Source organism: Neophocaena asiaeorientalis, unplaced genomic scaffold (assembly GCF_003031525.2).
Source record: "Neophocaena asiaeorientalis asiaeorientalis breed wild unplaced genomic scaffold, Neophocaena_asiaeorientalis_V1.1 scaffold362, whole genome shotgun sequence".
Classification (NCBI taxonomy): Eukaryota; Metazoa; Chordata; class Mammalia; order Artiodactyla; family Phocoenidae; genus Neophocaena; species Neophocaena asiaeorientalis.
This window is the reverse complement of record NW_020175700.1, coordinates 1,723,913-1,741,934: the sequence shown is the minus strand read 5'-3', so window position 1 is coordinate 1,741,934 and position 18,022 is coordinate 1,723,913. Positions and strand designations below refer to the sequence as shown.

The window sequence follows — 18,022 nt, the reverse complement described above, 5'->3', positions numbered from 1 at the left end:
TTTGCTGTTATGGAGGGCATGGAGCTGTTGGGAGAAAAAATGAGTTCATATTTGTAAAGTGTTGAGCACAGTGCCTGCTAGTGCAATATATGAATTTTTGAAAAGTTCTCCCTTTCCTTTTCTTGCTTTTCTTTTTCTTTCATTGATGACCTAGTTGAGGGAAACATTGAGGCACTGTTGAAAACAGAATCCAGATTGTACTGTGAGTGAGATATGAGGAAGCAAAGGTAATAAATGCAGGTGCCTGCCTCAAAACATACTAAGAGGTGGGGAGGACTGGCCCGGGCAGGGGGCAGAGTACATGGAAAGGTCTGAAGGTAAGACAAAGTTTGACGCATTTGGGGAACTGCAAGAAGTTCCCAATGCCTGGGCAATGGGAATGGGAAGGCAGTGGGTGGGTATCATTCAGATGGGGTGTGGAAAGTCATGGTAAGGAATTTGAGCTTCATCCTAAGGGCAGTTAAGGGTTTTCGAGCAGGGAGATTGACATCACCAGATTATCAGTCTAGAAGCGTTGCTCTGCAGTATGGAGAAGGGACTGGATGGCAGAGAGATAACCAGGAAGGCGACTCAGTAGGTGGCTGCAACAGACCAGGTAGGCATGATGACAGCCCGGACTCAGGCAGTGTCGTGAGAACGGAGAGACACAGACAGATAGAGAGTAAAAATGACAGGCCTGGGAGTTGTGCAGATGTGGGAGAGTGAAGGAGATGGAGGAGTCCAGCTTTAGACCAGTTTTCTGCGTGTGGCTGGTTGGGACGTTTACTGAGTGAAGGAACACTGTGGATTTGCAATTTTTTGTTAGTATCAATAATTCTGAATATTCTTATTTTAAAAAATGTTTTTTCTTTTCTTGAATTATATGCTGATATACATTTCCAAAAGTTAAACTGCTGAGAGGTAAGATATGAACATTTTTATAACTCTTGATTTTTGTTGACATTCTGCCAAAAGGTTGTTTTGAGTTACCTGGCCACCAGAAGTTGGCTTTTCTTTGCTCATAATTGAGCCAGTTTCACACCAACTTTGCGAACTTTTTTATATTATTTTATTCCCATTTTACAAATTTTATAAATTTGAGATTAATCTCAAATTTATTTTAATTTAGAATTTTTGTTTGTCTGTTTTTGGGTTTTTTTGTGGTACGCAGGCCTCTCATTGTCGCAGCCTCTCCCGTCGCGGAGCACAGGCTCCGGACACGCAGGCTCAGCGGCCATGGCTCACGGGCCTAGCCGCTCCGCGGCATATGGGATCCTCCCGGAGCGGGGCTCGAACCCGTGTCCCCTGCATCGGCAGGCGGACTCTCAAGCACTGCGCCACCAGGGAAGCCCGACAGTATTAAGGCTTTCAATCCATAACCATGGGATAATCTCTTATTTCTTTAGGTCTTCCTTAATTTCTTTCAACCATGTTTTATAGTATAAGTTTTGCACTTCTTTTGGTAGATTTATTCCCAAGTATTTTGGACTTTTATATGTTATTACAAATGGAAGTGTTTTCTTAATTTCCCTTTCTTATTGTTCATTGCCTGTGCATAGAAATACAAACGATTTTTGTATGTTAGCTTTGTATCCTACAACCTTTGTAAATTTGTTTATTAGCTCTAGTTTGTGTGCGTATGTATAATGTTTTCTGCCATGCAAAAGTTTTCTTAGTGCTTTCAAGTTTTCAATCTTTTATTACATTTAGATTTTGACTCTGAGAAATATTTCTCTGTATACAGGTTATTGAGGAATTCACTCATTTTTTTTAATGCTTTGTCAAGTTTAATAGGTGACTTTTATTGTTTATTCTTGAGGTTAATAAAGATTAGAGAGTGTTTAAATAAATACTTGCCTACGATTATTAAAGAGATAGCTTTGTGAAGTCAAGATAGCATTGGATTTGAAATCAGAAAACTTGGGTTGGAGTCCAGACTCTTCTGTTTACCATTTGTTTGATAATATAAGTCATTTAGTCTCTCAAAAAAAAAAAAAAAAAAAGCCTACAAAAGACCCTATCCACTTCACAGAACAGCTCAAAGATTCAAAATGGAAAGTGCTTTGTGAACAACTTGGCATGTTGCCAGTATAAGCTACTTTTATTTATTAACAGTAATTGTTAAACATTTATCAAAGCTCCCCTTTTCTTTAGCAACTTTAACTAAAATACAGAAAGGTATAGCTCTCCAAGGGAGCCCATGCCTAAAAGCCATTTATTAATTACACACAAAGGAAAGGGGTTTTGTTATTTCCCCTCTTGTTTTTTCACTCTTCATTCCTTTGGAGTGAGAGAAACACCCAGGGAGAAAAGACCTTTTATTCTCTGTAGAATGTATAAAAGTTCCAAAGTATTTTAGGAACTAACCCATTAAAATGGAGAAAACTAAAGCCAGCCCCCAGAGCCATCACAGAGGGAAGGCAGCAGTCCCAAGGACTGATGAAAGAGCTGTCATCAGCCCTGTGGGTCCTCTGCAGCAGGGTTCTGTGAGAAAACCACACAAACGTGATTGTTTCTGAAACTCTTTGTGGCAGATTTTGGCACTAGAACCTTATTTTCCTATCCAAAAGAAAAATCCCAGGATTTCATTTGTGTGAGCAATAGCATGTTTGTGGGTGTGTGCCTTCAAGGAGTACACGTTAACACCGCGCTAGCTTGGATTGCTTTTTCACGTCTCTGACACTCGAATCGCATATCTCTCTTTTCAGTTTTCAGGGCAGCTCTGCCATTCAGCAGTTCCCAAATTTAGAGAAGTTTGATTTGCAAAGTATGGTGAAATAATTTATCAGTTACTCTACCTAAGACTTTAAGATCAGAAAATCTGGGTTCATGTTCCTGCTCTGGGTGAGTTATTGGCCTCGGTCAGGCCTAGGTGGTGGCTGATAGGTGCTCACATGTGACTCCTGTCAGGTGCAGACTATTCAGTAAATGGCAGCACTTCTTATTGGCTCTTGTTAATTGCTGTGTATTTACTATAAAGTGTCATTCATTTATTATAAATAATCAGATGAGTGCTATTTTTAATTTTCAAAATCTCTGACAACACTAACCTATTTTGTTTAAAATTAGAAAAGATGCAGAATGCAGATATGATTTTATACAGTATAAACCTTTTCTAAGAATGACACAAATCATGGTGCCATACTGCTTCTTTTGAAAAGACATCTGTTTTTTATCATAATGATAATGCTTTTCATAAAAAAACAAATCGAGCCATACAGAAAAATACGGAGAAATGGGCTACAAGTCATCTCAGCCCTCCTCCCCCATCCTAGAAGTACCCAGTGTTGTGACACTTGTTGGGCATTTTTCCTCTGCAGGTGTGCAGATAGCTATAGATTGAGAGACAGAGGGACAAGAAGAAAAAAGAGAAAGAAAGATTGATAAACTTGACAGCATAAAAATGAAAAAGTTCTCTATGACAACATATCACAAAGTTAAGAAATAAATGTCAAGGAGGGGAAAGTATAGAAAGAGTTCTTATAAAATCTAGATGAAAAAGACAACTCAATAGAAATATGGACAGAAACAGACATTTTACTGAAGAGGGAATACAATGGCCAATAACCATCCAAAAATAATCCCTAACCTCACTTGTTATTAAAGAAGTGCAGTTTAACCAAGGAGATGCCAAAAACGTTTGGTGCCACTCCATGGTGGCAAGGGTGTGGGGAAGCAGACATCCTCATGCACTGCTGGTAAGACTGGGAATCAGCACCATTTTGGGGGAAAGCAATTGACATTCCCTCTCCAGTTTTATAACACACTGACCCTTTGACCCAGCAATTTCACTTCTAGAAACTTACCTAACAGATAGATGTGCACAGGTGTGCAAAGAAACAGGGTTATTAGCAATAGCAAAAAATTAGAAAGACTCTTAAAACCCATTAGTAGGGGACTGATTATAAAGCTATGATCTATCCATGTGATGGGATACTGTAGAGCCACTAAAGAGAATGAGATGGATGTCTGTGTTCTGAAGAAAAGTGTCCAAAATACATTCTTAATTTTAAAAAGCCAGATGTAGACCAGAATATTCTGTCAGTCAATGACCAATTAAAGACTACATTGTGCTGGGCACAGTGTTAGGCCTGGGACTATGATGGAAGGCTCGGATGTCAGAGGCCCTGCCCTCAAGAAGCAGCCTAGTGAGTGAGACAGACCTTAGTGAAGAATCACACAGATGAATGTAAAACTACCACTGTGAAGTGCACCACAGGCGGAGGTACCGGGTGCTGCGAGAGCTCCCAGCGAGGCAGCCTGAGCTGATGTGGGATCTGATAATGAGACACCCCAAAGGTTGAGGAGAGGGGAACCACTGTGGTGAGAGCCCAGAATGGGTGGCAGGAGATGAAGCTGAGCTGAGAGGGGGACAGGGCCAGGCTCTGATCTCATGTGTGTGTGTGTGTGTGTGTGTGTGTGTGTGTATAAGCACATCAGTATTTCTGAGAGGATATGCAGGAAACTGTTGATAGTGGGTAGCTATAAGAAATCAGACTGGAAATGGGGAGAAGAGGGGTTGAGGCTTATAGACACAAAGGACAGGGCATTAAAATTTTTAATTGCTTATTCTTTTCTACTACTTAGGATTTTTAAAAAGTTATATGCAGGTACTACTCTTATAATTTAAAAATATAATTAAGTTTTAAGAAAACACACAGAACAAAAAGACAAAAATATAAGGCCCCAACATGTCTATTTTGGTGCTAACTCTTACAGCGAGTAGGGCCTTTTCTCCCAGCCCTTTGGAGGAGCTAAAATTGACAACTGGAAAGCTGCCACAGAGACTTTCTCTGACTATTAAAAGAAACTGGCTCAGTCTGGGGCCCTCAGAAATCAGTTTTTGAATGCCCTCTGCACCCAGTTACTTCCCTTGCATCTATTTCTCCCGGGGATTCCCAGCTCCATCGTTTTTTTAGCCAGTGCCCTCCAGCCGCCTCAGTCCCCTATGGTGTGTGTGGCCATGGAAGACTTCCCTACTGAGCAGAGATGGGAGAGGAAAGGAAGTGGCAACCTTGGGCTGCAACATGACCCTGTCTTGAACGAGGATGACAGTCAAAGCCTAAGGGTAGAATGGCCAGCTCTGGCAGAGCTGAGAAAGAAAGCTATGCAGTCTCACAGCTGGTCAGTTATAAGAGAAACACAGCAAGCTCATACCTCATAGTGACAAGTGGACTTGAGCTTCTGTTGAATTAAGGCACAAATTTGAATCAAAGCAGAAACGGAGCCACTTGGTAGAAGGCACTTTAACGTCTGCTCCATCCACCGTCCACTGCCTGACCCCCTCCACGGCGTCTCTCTACAGTCAGTGCTCAGAATTCCATGTGTTGGCAGCTCGCTCTTTCCCTAGCCAGTCTATTTAATTCTGGGCTGAGTCTAATTCTTAGTAACTATTTCTCTGACTCTTAAATAGTTCTTCATTACATTGACTTGAAAATTGCCTTTCTGTGACTTCTACCCTCTTGATAACCAGGTGTTAGATGAGAAAAGCATGCAATTTGAAATCACACGCCCTAGTTCAAATCCCTGTTCTGCCATTGACCAACTATGTGACCTTCAGACAGTCGATTACTCTCCTTGAGGCTTCATTTCGCCATCCGTAAATTAGGCAGTTAACATCACTCTCACTGGTCATTTTGAGATTAAGCGGAGCTGGTGTATATCGCTGTTATTTCCCTCCTTCCCTCAGTCCCTCCCTATGCTAGCCCTCAGCTTTACAAAGAGATCCTGGCAATTATTAATTATTTTAATATAATTAATTATTATTATTGTCTTCTCTTTGAGTGTTCTCATCTCCAGGGTAAATAGACCCAGTTTAAGTCCACAAATGTACTTTGAGCTACTTGTGTGCTCTTCACTATGCTATGCGAGAGGAGATTTCCCTCTGAGTCACTGATTCCCCTAATCATTATCAAAGTGGGAAAAAAATCTCTCTCTCCCTCCCCACAAGAGCTGGGGTTCCACACTCAGAACCCACCCAGTGTTTTAAGTTGAGTGTTCATGTGGTGGGGTCTGCCTGCATAAATAGAAACATCCTTTTTAGTAGTCATCGAGTTTTCTCTTCAAGAACTGTTACACATTTTACAAATCCAAGGGGACAGGCCCAGTTAGATAAGAGTCTGCCAGCCCTGGCTCTGGCTGTGTCTATTGACAGCTGGGTTGGCACTGAGGAATCCTTGGTTTCCCCCAGAAACACATAAGAGGACCAGAATGCAACAGCTGCTCTGTACCTTGCCAGGGCTTGAGGCAGTTGGTCTTGTGAATGAGTTTTTTTCAATTAATGACCTTACTCCATGTGGGATATTAAAGGTGTTTTTGTTTTTAACCCAGTACGACATGCTAGCAGCTGAAGAGATTTAAGAATATTAAACATTCCTCCTCAGCCTCAAGATGACAGTTGATAAACATCTAACCATAAGATATCAAAAACTTCAAAGGATGGGAGGAGAGATGAAAGCCCTGGGGTGATTAATAAATAACGAGGAGTGAGCGTGGTCAAGCCGCAGATCCCCAGCGGGGCCTAGTACTCGGGCCTCTGTATAAAGCCGGAGAGGCAAGCAGGACTCCTGTAATTCTGTTCACCCTAACAGCTAGTCCTTAAATGCTCTCAGATGTATGTAACAGGGATATTTATATTATCTTAGCAAACAAAGTGTTGTTCCAGAATTGTGAACAGTGGTTTAGTTTGGAAAGATTGGGTAATCTAATCACTAGCTTTGTCAACTTTCTCAGTACTCACTCCCTCAGGAGGCCTCCTGCATGGTGTGGTACTGTGGTTGTCAAACTGTGTCACTGCCAACACTCATTTTCCAAGGAGGGTCTTTTGGGGGTGGCTGGATGGAAGCAACCTGGGCTTCCCAGGGTCTCTCTACCTGCTTCAGTGAGAGCAGCTCCACACTTACCTGCCTTGTATGTGAGAGAACCATTCTGTTTGGTATAAAAGGGGTTCTTTTGCTTTAAAATCAGAAACTTGAAAAGCAGTGGCATCATGACGTTTGCATCCTTTCATAAGTTGCTTTTCCACTCAGTGGTGTGTTTTTGAAATGTTAATACATATAGATAGAGTTCAATCATTGTATGAATAAACCATAATATATTCGTTCCCCTGCTGATGGATGTTTAGCTGGTTCCCCGTTTTTCACCATCTCCAATAATGCTTCAGTGGAGTTGAGGGCATTTTCCGTATAGACACTGATGGGTGGTGCCCTCTAAGCTGGACCAGAAGGGAAGGGACAGCAGGAGGGGTGGATGGCTAGTGAGATGTGGAGAGTGGACAGAGGATGAGAAGCTGCATGGATGTGATAGAGCCAGGATGCCCCAACAGTCAAACAGGGTCTATGAGCTGCGGGATCCAGAGGTAGCAAAGATTAAGCGATGATGAGGCCCAGAGCATAATGGGGGACCAGGTGGCTGAGGGTAGGGAGGAAAATAAGCCTGTCAAAACCCAAGAGGCCAAGGTGTTAGCTGGGTCATTCACTGGGTGTTTTAGTTTGCTCTTTTAGCTCCACTCTGCATCCCTCACGGTGCCCACTTAAGTACAGTGTCAGTGGGCCGCCTTGCCCTCTGGCTGGGAGGCACACAGCCTTGACCTTGGAAGGAGAGAGCACAGCTTATTTATTCCCTCAGCTCCTCCCAGCAAGGTCAGTGCAGGTGGTCTGCATCCATTCACTGAAAGCTACAGCTCCCTCCCCTATAATTCATCTTTCCAGTTCCAGCAAATTCTCCCTCCCTTGCTCTGCCTGTGATGTTAAAGCAGCCTGTTTGGGGTCCTGCACTCTCTTCCTTAGGTTTCCTCCGTGCAAACTTCTTTTCCTCTATTCATCTGTTAAACTGTGCCATCTCTTTCTTGCCCAATAGGTGCAGACCAATCTTAGGGATACTGAAATCACTGAAAATGATAACAGGAGGAGGGGTGGAGAGGAAAGTAGTGAGCCGGGTGCTAAAACCTAGTGAGGGGCAGTGTCTGTGAATTTAGGTAAAATCAAACTACCCCACATTTTTGTAGTTCGTCTGTAAGCTCCTTTAAAACCAAAAGCCCTGCCTAATCTTTATGTGAATTCCTAGGGTTTGAATAATATCAGGCATGTAGAAAGCATTTAAAAATTAAGATAAGTTGAATTGAATAGGACTGAACTAAATTTTTCTGAATAAATGAGATTGCACATTTTAAACATCATGGGTTCCCTTCTCCACTACCCTCACCCCCCACTCCCACATATGGTTTTTAGAAGCTTTTCGAACATCAAATAACAAATTAGATCAGAGACTGAGTTTCTGAAGTGAATAATGAATATTAATGTTTGCTTATATTAGCATCTCATACAGCAAAACATTGAAGGTTTTGTGATATGTTCAGATCCCCATTAGATTTCAGGATCCACTTTCTTGATAATATGAACATTTTTGCTCATGGAAAACTTTGCTTCCTGTTTCCAAGACAAAAGGCAACTTAGAGAACTCTCAGAACATGTTAATAATTCATTTGAAAGTAATTTTGATAGAATGCGTCTTTTACATTGCCTCGAATTATAATATTAAGTGGAAACAACATATGAAATCTTTTTGAATTTGAATTTTAATCAATCTAAAATACTGTGTGTAAAATGTCTTTGTAACAAGATGAGTTAAATCTCTTCTGGCATCAGAGGGTGCTCTCTTCAAAAGTGGATTCTAGAGATAGTTAACCCAGGGAACAGACAAAGTAAACATGATCCATTTGCATTTGGGGTGGGGCAAGCTTTTCCTCTCTTTTTTCCTTTCCCTGAGCACTGAACATTTGATCCTTTCACTCTAACCCTGTGTCCTATTTGAAAAGCATTTCCAGTCAGAACTCCAGGCCAAATCGAGGATAATGACCAATTTGGGGTTTGCCAAAATCAAGTATTCAATTTATCTATATCCTGTAATACAGGGGTCCCCAACCGCCGGGGCACAGACCGGTACCAGTCCGGGGCCTGTTAGGAAAGGGGCCGCACAGCAGGAGGTGAGCGGCAAGCAAGGGAAGATTCATTTGCCACCTCCCCATTGTTGTCCCCCCACCCCCACCCCACCCCTGGTCCGTGGAAAAATTGTCTTCCACGAAACTGATCCCTGGTGTTAAAAATTTTGGGGACCATTGCTGTAATAAGAAAAGTCATTTTAAAACAAAGGATATTGTTAGCATTTACAAATATGAAATCCTGATTGTTCTAACACAGCAATAAAAGTTATTACCAGCAATCTTGATTTGGAGTAGCCCCTATCATAAAAAGTCTAGATCTAGTAACTAGTGGATTTTAACATACGACAAACGAGGGGACAGTTTAGAGCCTACCCTGCTTATCATCTCAGAAATGCATTAAGCTGGTCATCAGAGGAGCAAGTCTATGGCTTTGCTGTCTCACTGCTTGGTCTGGACTAGAAGGTTCTAGTGGTATGGCTTTATCTAGTCTAAGATTTAGGCTGTTACTTTTCATTTCTTTTTCATTTGCGATATCGATTTAAATATTTTTGACAATTTTCATTATCCTCATTTTATAGATGAAAAAACTGAGGTTGCTGAGTGGGTGATTTGCCCAAGGTACCTCACAGCTAATAAAGGATGGAGATAAGATTCTGACCTTGATGCTCTGCCTTCAGATTTGCTGTTTCTACCATGTCATGAATGCTGACATTCCTCCTGCCCTGGTGCACACTGCCCAAAGCACCCCGATTCTTTCAGCCTCCAGGAGCTATGACTAATCCATGGGATTATTTACTTGTTTGTTTGCTTAATATCTTTTTATTTGAAGGGATGTAGTTTGTATTTTATTTGAAAGGATTATTTTTATTTTATGTTCATAGGATCATATGGTGGTTTTTTCCCCTTAAAGAATTTTTAAATGGGCTTCATTTTCAAGGAACTGAGCTGTTTCCTGTGTTCGGGCAGCTCCTGTGGTCCAGTTCGCCGAGGTTATAGGCAAATGGGCTTGGCGGACCAGGCTTGGGGTTGGGGTCGGGGTTTCTGTGGGTGAGGCTGCTGACACTGGGGGTAGGTCCCCCTCTCTGGGCTGACCAGTAGGTAGGGTTCTGTGCTTGCCCACTTCCCCTACAGCACAGGCACTTTTTAATCCATCTCCTTCCTCCTGGAAACCCTCCCCCCTCTTCTGCTGACACTGCACTCATGGGAGCATAGACTTTTAAATGATTTACTTAGAAATAAGCCCTGGCCACAGCATCGAGCTATCTGGACTCAGCGTCCAGGGCTTGGTGCTTTCTCAACTACACAATGCTTTTAAAACTGAGCTCTCCCAAGAGTTGATTGTGCTTCCACATAAATCATATTGTTTAGCTTGCTAGAAATTTCCTTGGCTTTCTGCTTATCGTTCCAAGAATAGTTAGTTTCCTGCTGCTGCTGCCAAGCATGTAAACAAACGTGTGTCTTCTTTCCACGATGACAGGCGCATCTCATCGTCCTGAGCAGAAACCCCTCTCAAGAGGAGGCAGCCGTGTCCGCACACTCCATCGCCTGTGCTGCTGTCACTTCTGGGAGGCCTGAGCACCATGGTGAGAGCGAGAGCGAGCCTTCCGTGGGGGACAGCAAGGCCTGCTCCCTGCCTGTCCCATGTGCATCGGTGTCTGTGGGCTAGCTGCCTTTGGGATGGATGAACATGTGGATGGAGCTGGGACAGACCCTTCAGAGAGCCTTCTCTGTTAGCTTCACTAGAGTCCAGAGTCCTTTGGTTTCTATCTTTTTCCAGCCTTCCTCTAATCTTTTACTCTCAAATACAGCAAATCTTCATCCAAACATAGCTATCAGAGCCCCAGAGAGTTTGTGCTGGGCTTACAGGGAAATCTACTGGGCTTTCAAAGGTGATCTATTTTTAAAGGTTGTGGAGCTACTGTGGCAACGGATCTGACCTGCTTGAACTCCAGCCTCCAGACTCTCACAGGGCTGAGCTTTCAATCAGGATGAACTTACACGGCTTCAGGATTCCAAAAGGAAGTTGTCGTTTATGAGTCATATAGTTTTTCTTAGCCCTACATAATAGGTAGAGCAGTGAGCTTGGGAGTTCTTTAATCCTCCATCCTGGGCTCAGAGCATACAATATGCCTCTATTGATGGAGAACATGCATTCTAGTGACTTTCTTTGTTGTTGCTCAGAATATTCATAAACAGAGTATAACTCATAAAGAAGACAAGAGGTGTATTCCAAGATGTCAGCTAGAAATACTTATGCATTGTAGGAAAATAAGGTCCAGTGTGCCATCAATTTGAAAATCAGTATCTGGAAGGCTTGAGGTTGAGGTTCAGGGAGTAGGAGCTGGGCTAAGATGAGGAGGCTGGTGGGGGAGAAGATGAAGGAGGAGCCTCAGTGAGCAGCCTGGTCTGCAGAGGTCCCTGCGCCAGGCAGGGGCTCCTGTCCAGGGAGGAGCTGGGGAAGGGGATACCAGTGTTAATCTTTCTGTCCATCCCACCTTAAAGATCCTTCATTCTGGTCTCCCGGAGCTTTGAGCACCTTTTCAGAGCTGGAGGATAGAGAAGGCAGGCGACCTTCCTTACCCTAACTCCCTAGAACACTCCATACATAGCAATCAACTTCAAAACCTTCAAAGAGCCAACATTTTAACCAGTTTATTGGTGGCTAAAATTCCTTTAATAGGGGAAAAGAAGCTTCCATGCCACAAGTATTAATAAGATACTTAAAATGCAAACATGATGGAAACCCCTAGATTAGCAGGAGTCACAGATCTAAATGCCTATAGGAACCAAGTAAGCAATGTGAGTGAAGCGAGTAGTCATTAGAAAACAGTAGCAGCAGCAAGCATAATTATAAATGGCAGCTAACTGTTGGCTGTAATCTGAGAGATGCAATAGGGAGTGGTGAGGACTGTGGCAAACTGGAGAGGCCCGTCCCCTGTCGAAATTGAGCAGCTGTTATTCAGCTCCAGCCCATTACTGTCATGTGGAAAGCAGGCTTGTATTAGCAGGTCTGCTTTTTCAAGAGAAGGCAGAAATCTGAATTTTTATGTGAAATCAATGAATAGTTGATGGTCACCAAGTCAAATATGTTTCAGGCTCTGAGGGAAGCAAAACAAGTGTGAGGGCTAGATCCCTAACTTCTGACCTGGGAAGCATGAGTATAATAAGTGGTTGTCAGGCCCTTCCTGTTTTTCTTGGGGGGCTCATGGGTTGAGAACTGGAAGTTTCTGAGCATTTAAACTGCTGGGGTGTGGGGGAGGGGGTCTACTCCCAGAGAATACCAAGCAACTACAGGAGGCTAAGGCCAGAGACCATCTTTGCCTAGAGGGATTCCGGTTTGCCAGCATCTCAGCTAGTGCTCGGTGTACACACCTGATGAATGTATGGATTAGGTGGGGAACAATAGAAATCGTGTCCCTAAAATATTTGTTTCTTGTAGCTGCAAAGTTAGACCATTCTTCTTTGTGTAATTATAGAATCAGAAACAATCCAATTATGTATTTTTTCCTAAGTTTTCCAGTCTAAATATGGTGTTGGTATAGCCTCCCCTGTAAATAGAGAATGCCACTAATACCTACTTGATACAGATAATTAGGTCTGTGAAAATTTAATGACCTCACACAGTAATAATAGCGAATTCTTACATAGTACATACTGTCATGGTTCTAACCGTGTTATATTTATTAACTCAGTTAATCCTCACCACAGCTCTGTGAGTTTGGTACAAGTGTTCCCAGTTTTCAGATGGAGAAACTAAGGCACAGAGGGTTAGGTAACTTCCCAAGAGCCATAGCCAGGGAGTGGTAGACTTGAACCTAGGCTCTTGACCTCCGTGCTATATTATAAGGACTGGCACTGCACATGCCCTTTTCCCTTCTTTCCCCTCCCAAAGAGTGTGTGGCTTTGGGGAGAGAAAGGGACTTGAGAAGAGCAACGGTGGCCCAAGGAAACCAGTTTGAGTGCCGTCTGGGAAGGGGCCAGCCCAGGATCGTGCACAGGCTCTCAGTCCCCCATTCTGCCCCATGTCTCTTTGGCGGCTCAGACTGTTTGGTGACCTGCACCCAGAAAGCCGACTTGCCAGTCAGTATCTGAAGGGGGAGGAGAATGAATAGGGAAGGATAAGAAAAAAACTTCCCCCAAGAGCAGGGAGTTGGACAGTTGCAACTGGCTTTGCAGATTAGGAAGGGGGTCGCTTCTGCCTGAGGCCTGGAGGATCGATTGCTTGAAACATATTGACTCACAGAGGCCTCAGGAACCCGAACCAGCAGGAGTCATAACAACAGTCCTACTAGCAATGATGACAACAGCAGTAGCAGGGGTCGAGCGCCCGTTGTATGCAGGTGCTGGCACTCTCACGAACATGCCCATTTAATCCTAGCAAGCCTTGGAGGCAAGATGACCTCCCATTTTACAAAGGAGCTAACACAGCCAGCTCTCCATACCACCAGCACCATCAGTCGATATCCTCTCTACTCATTGCTCTACAAGAGAGACAAAGCCCCAGTCAGTGTAAGGATGCTCCCTTCTCAGACTCAGCTTCCACTAATCAGAAGACACTGGAAATGTCTATCACCTTGACACCAACAGGAAGAGAGTTTACTGAAGGCTTGAAGGCGAGTCAACACTAAGTGAGGAGGCTGGGCAGAGAAGCTGTCGGATCAAAACAGATGCTGGTGCAGAGGCAGCATGAAGCCCTGGAGCAGGGGCAGAGAGGCGCACCAGCCCTTGCCCCTAAGGCCTCAAGCCAGCCATCGAAATGGGCACATCAGAAAAGAATCAAAGCAAAGAGAAACCACAGACTATTCCTACTGTTTTAACAAGCTTGAATGTGCTGCTGGGGGAGTCTTTGTTCTCTTGGTGACAAACATGGGGAAGACTGTGAACAATGAGCTGTCTGGCTGGCATTTTAAGATAGTTTGTTCCGGCTCTTATCTGCTAAGCTCAGTGGCCTGGGCCCAGAGGGTACAGCCGTGTTCCATGCATGGACTCAGCTTCCCTGAAAAAGCGGGAAGGAGCGGGGTCCCCCACAGCCAGGAGCTGCAGTGGCAGTGGGCAGGCGCCTTCCCACCGTCTTTCAGGGGGCCTGGTTTTCATGTCCCTGCTGTCCCCTCACACACAGCCAATGCGGTAATGAGAGAAGCCCACCCAGGGCTGAGGTTTCTCCAGGCCTCTGCTACCTCCTGGAAGGGGAAAGGAAAGGCAGGAATTTGGAATTTATCTTTGTCTGACAACTAAGGGGGGGACCAGCCTCCCCACCCTAGCTCTCACCCAGGCAGGACTCTCTGGCCTGGACTTTGGTCATTTGTGGTTCAGAAGTCCCAGCCAGATCTCCTGGGAGCAAATCTGCACGTTCCACTGAGTGCCAAGGGATCCACGTGCACGGGGATCTCAACTCTGCTCTCCTATGTTTAAACTAGTCTGTGCCAAGTACAGTTTGTTTGTTTTTTAAAGAATCGTTAATAGGAAAAATTTCTCATCTAGGGATTCTCCATAGCCTACTTGCTAAATGTCCATTGAAGGCATTGCCCTCGGACAAACAAAACGCCACTGGCCAAGAAGCCAGTGTGTTTCAGGCTCCGCAATCAAACTAATCCCTTTGCTCTGTGCCTTCCTGCATTCCTTATGCAGACAAAACTGCCTTAGAAGTCACGAAGGATTGTGATTGCATAAGGGCTCCCAATTCAGGCTTGTAGAATGTCACTAACCTGAGCCTGGCCAGCTTCCCGGAGCAGCCATAGACAAACTTGGTATTAACAGCTCTCCCAACCCTGCTAAGTCTCCAGGCATTGGCCTTGTGTTTATAACTCTTCTCCTAAAGGATATTAAAATGAAATGGGCTGAAGCCAAGTACATTTCAGTGTAAACTTTTGAGAGGCAGAGCCCGCTGAGCACGGGTGGCCTTGTTTGGAAGTGGCCCCATCTGTGGCGTGGGCTCCAGCAGGCCAGGGAGCGCTGTAGGTTCCAGAGACAGCAGAAGGGAATGGGCTATGCCCCTGCCCGCCTTGGGGCAGGGGGTGGAATCCCTGGCTATATGGACAGCCTCATGGGCATGGGGTGCATTCCCAAGATATAACTCCCTATGCACGGATACGTATGTCTCCCGGGCCCACACTTGTCCTGGCCTCTCCCCTCCTTTTATACAGTACACACGAGATATGTAAGTATCTGAAGGTAGGCTCTATATCTCCATGGAGTCTCCTCTTTTTACCCCCCGCGATCACCGCTTTTCTCAGCTCTTCCTCTGTGGCCTGCTCCTCAGCTTGCCCCATGCTGGGCCCTGCCCCACCCGCAGCCTACTCCCTGCTCATGGGGTCACTGATGCTCCTTGAGCCCCATGTGTCTCAGAGAGACTGGAAATCAGACAGACGCACCCAGCTCCAGTGGGCTCCTGACAGGTAATGTGGCCACCTGGGAACAGCCACGGTGAGGTGGTCTTCACCTTCCCGTGGCCCTCCTTGACTGCCTGTGCTGCCTCTGTCGCCCGCCTCCAACCTGAGGCCTCCGAGTGGGGCTTGTGGTGCAGGCCTGCAGTGGGAATGAGTGTAAGCTGCTGCTGGCCACACCCACCCACCTCTCCCTTCCTCCTCACTATTCCCCTCTCCCTCTCTCTTCCTCCTCGGCCTTCCCACCCACCTCAAGTCCTGTGTGTTCTGAGAGACGCTTCCTCAGCTCCTACTCAGGGCCCGCTTCTTATTACAAAATGCCCAGCCAGCCTGAGCCTGGTGCCTGAGCTCCCCAAGCAGATGTCAGCTTCCATCCTGCTCAGTGCTCCACAGGCCAGGTGGGAAGGGGAAGCAGCAGAGAGAGAGTGGTGGGTGAGGCCAGAGAAGAAAAGGGAAGCCTCTTACCCTGTTTTCCACCATCGTTAGTAGGACACCCTCTCAGAAACCTCTGGAAGGCACCTTAAAGCACATCCCATGTAGAGGACTGGAGTCCAAGGTGTGTCCAGCGTCATGCTGGCAATTAGAGACAAAGCAAGGCCTTAGACAGAGGCCAGACGCTGCCTACCTGACCACACTCCAGAGCCAGAGAGGTCGTGGCTCTGAGGGTGCTCTGTCCTCAGAGGCCCAGGGAGCCCGGAAGCCCCAAAGGTGGGGGCAGGTGTGGGCTACAGGGGTTGGCAGCTCTTGAGACCAGCAGAGGAGTAGAAGGTGTGGCCTTTTCCACCCCAGGTCTGTGCTGTTGGTCTCTCTTCACAGAGGGACAACCTGTGGCAGAACTGAAACCTCACTGAGCTTTGCTTACAAACTGCCTTTCATCTTTGTGTCTGAGAACAAAGTCTGCGGCTTTATCCCTCTCCTAGGGAGGATGGTGGGCTCTCTGATAACCACTTTTATGAGGCTCTGGTGTTTCACTTTTGTGCTGGATAATAAGTTATATTCAGAACTTCTCAGAAACACCTAAGTTATTTATACCCTGACTTGGCTTCAAAACATATTATTAGGGCAGCTTATGGAAATGACATATACTTCACCAAGACAAGCAACTGTGGCAATAGGCCTGAGGCGCTGGGCACCTGATCACTACTGGGTGGCCCCAAGTGGGACTCTGGGTGGTGTTGGGGGTGGAGGGAAGTCCTGATCAGCTTCCTGGTGGTGAGGACATTCAAGGCAGGCAGTCCCTATGGCGACTGAGCCCAGACCAGGCCTGTGGGCACCAGGCACTATGCAGACACTTCATGCACACTTTGCTGTGTGAGCCTCACCCAGCCTGCCGCCATCGTGGTCACCTTAATCTACTGATGCAAACCTGCCCCCAGAGATGGCCATGGACTTCCAGGGACCACACAGCTCAGGAGCAGCATGTCTACTGCTCCCGGATGCCCTGTCCAGGCCCTATGAAAACATTCCTCTTGAAGGTGGCCTCCAGTGTGGACCACTGAGGGCCACGCAACGAGAAGTCAGCCTGTCCGGGGCTTCGTCTGTCCTCAGGCTACTCTGTGGCCCCCACAAGGCTGGCGGGCAGCCTCAGGGCAGCTGCCTGTGCAAAAGCCCCAGGCAGCTCCCAGCAGGGTCTAAATGGGTTCAATCCATTTGTTCGCTGGGTGATAGCGCTCCTCTGGGTTAATGCCAGGCTAGGATTTGAGACTTTCCATATTCGGATTCCCTGGGGTCCTTAACGATTTCGCAGTTAGTGCAGAGTACAGTTTCTGAAGACTTACAAAAGATAATTGTCACATTGTACACACAGGCCTCCCTCATAATGAGAGTTGTCCTCACTGTTCCAACTCTTGCCTTGGGACAGCCTCAAGAAAATGAGCCCAGGGTCACTGGAATTTATTTTAATTAAAAGCCTCCTGACCTCCTGGGTGCCAAATCATAACCCCACATTCCTCTTGCTCTTTGAATGGAGCCCTGTTTTCTTTTGCCTGTATATGAACATACAGATGGAATAGAGTTTGAAGGGGCCTCTGGGAGACATTAAGCCACCTTGCCCGCTGGGCCACACTTACCCCCTCACCCTAACTCACAGACAGCCCCAACATTCTGCGGGAATGAAAATGGGAGAAGATTCATGGCCTTGGAACACTTGTGCCACTAGGGCTCAGATTTACAAGCTAAGTCATGCTCCTGTGCTTTAGAAAATGACCTCATCTCTTGCCGAGGCCACCAGCATCAGGTTGCCGAGGCTGTCTGTGAACCCACACCCAACTTCAGGCACAAGGTCTGTGACAAGAAGTGGCATCCCACCCCAGGGGCTGTGACCTCCTGTCCCTCTGGAAACCCCACTGTCACTTGTGTCAGGTGGACCTCCTGGGGGATGCCCACTCCCAGGGGAGCCAGCTCTGCTTCTTAGGGAGTCACTCCTTAGCTGTAATAATAGGACAAATTTCTCTCCCCTCAAAGACTAATCATGGGATTCATAGTTCAGAAAGCTAATTTAGGGGCCTGGGGGATGGGGGAAAATAAGTCAGGGTCTTGCAATAAAAGAGCTTTCCTATATCCCAGGTAAAAATAAAAGTGGTTTCAAATTTACAGACAGGGAAGACGCTCACAGTGTATGCCCTGGACCTTCCACTGTTCCCGAGCCCTAGGCTCTTCTCATATATAAGGGTCCTGACGTGATGCCTGACATGTGGTCCGCTTGTATGTGACAACAGCT

General features: G+C 45.7%; 1 protein-coding gene across 3 annotated transcripts in view; it reads left to right on the top strand.

Moving 5' to 3' along the window:
• Window positions 1-18,022, top strand: part of TTC23 (tetratricopeptide repeat domain 23) — a 110,926-nt gene that overhangs the window by 65,409 nt on the left and 27,495 nt on the right. For all 3 annotated transcript variants that reach the window (XM_024732067.1, XM_024732068.1, XM_024732069.1), the window contains one exon: window positions 10,398-10,503. In XM_024732067.1, the coding sequence (XP_024587835.1) occupies window positions 10,398-10,503 (106 nt within the window). The remainder of the gene's footprint in view (window positions 1-10,397; window positions 10,504-18,022) is intronic.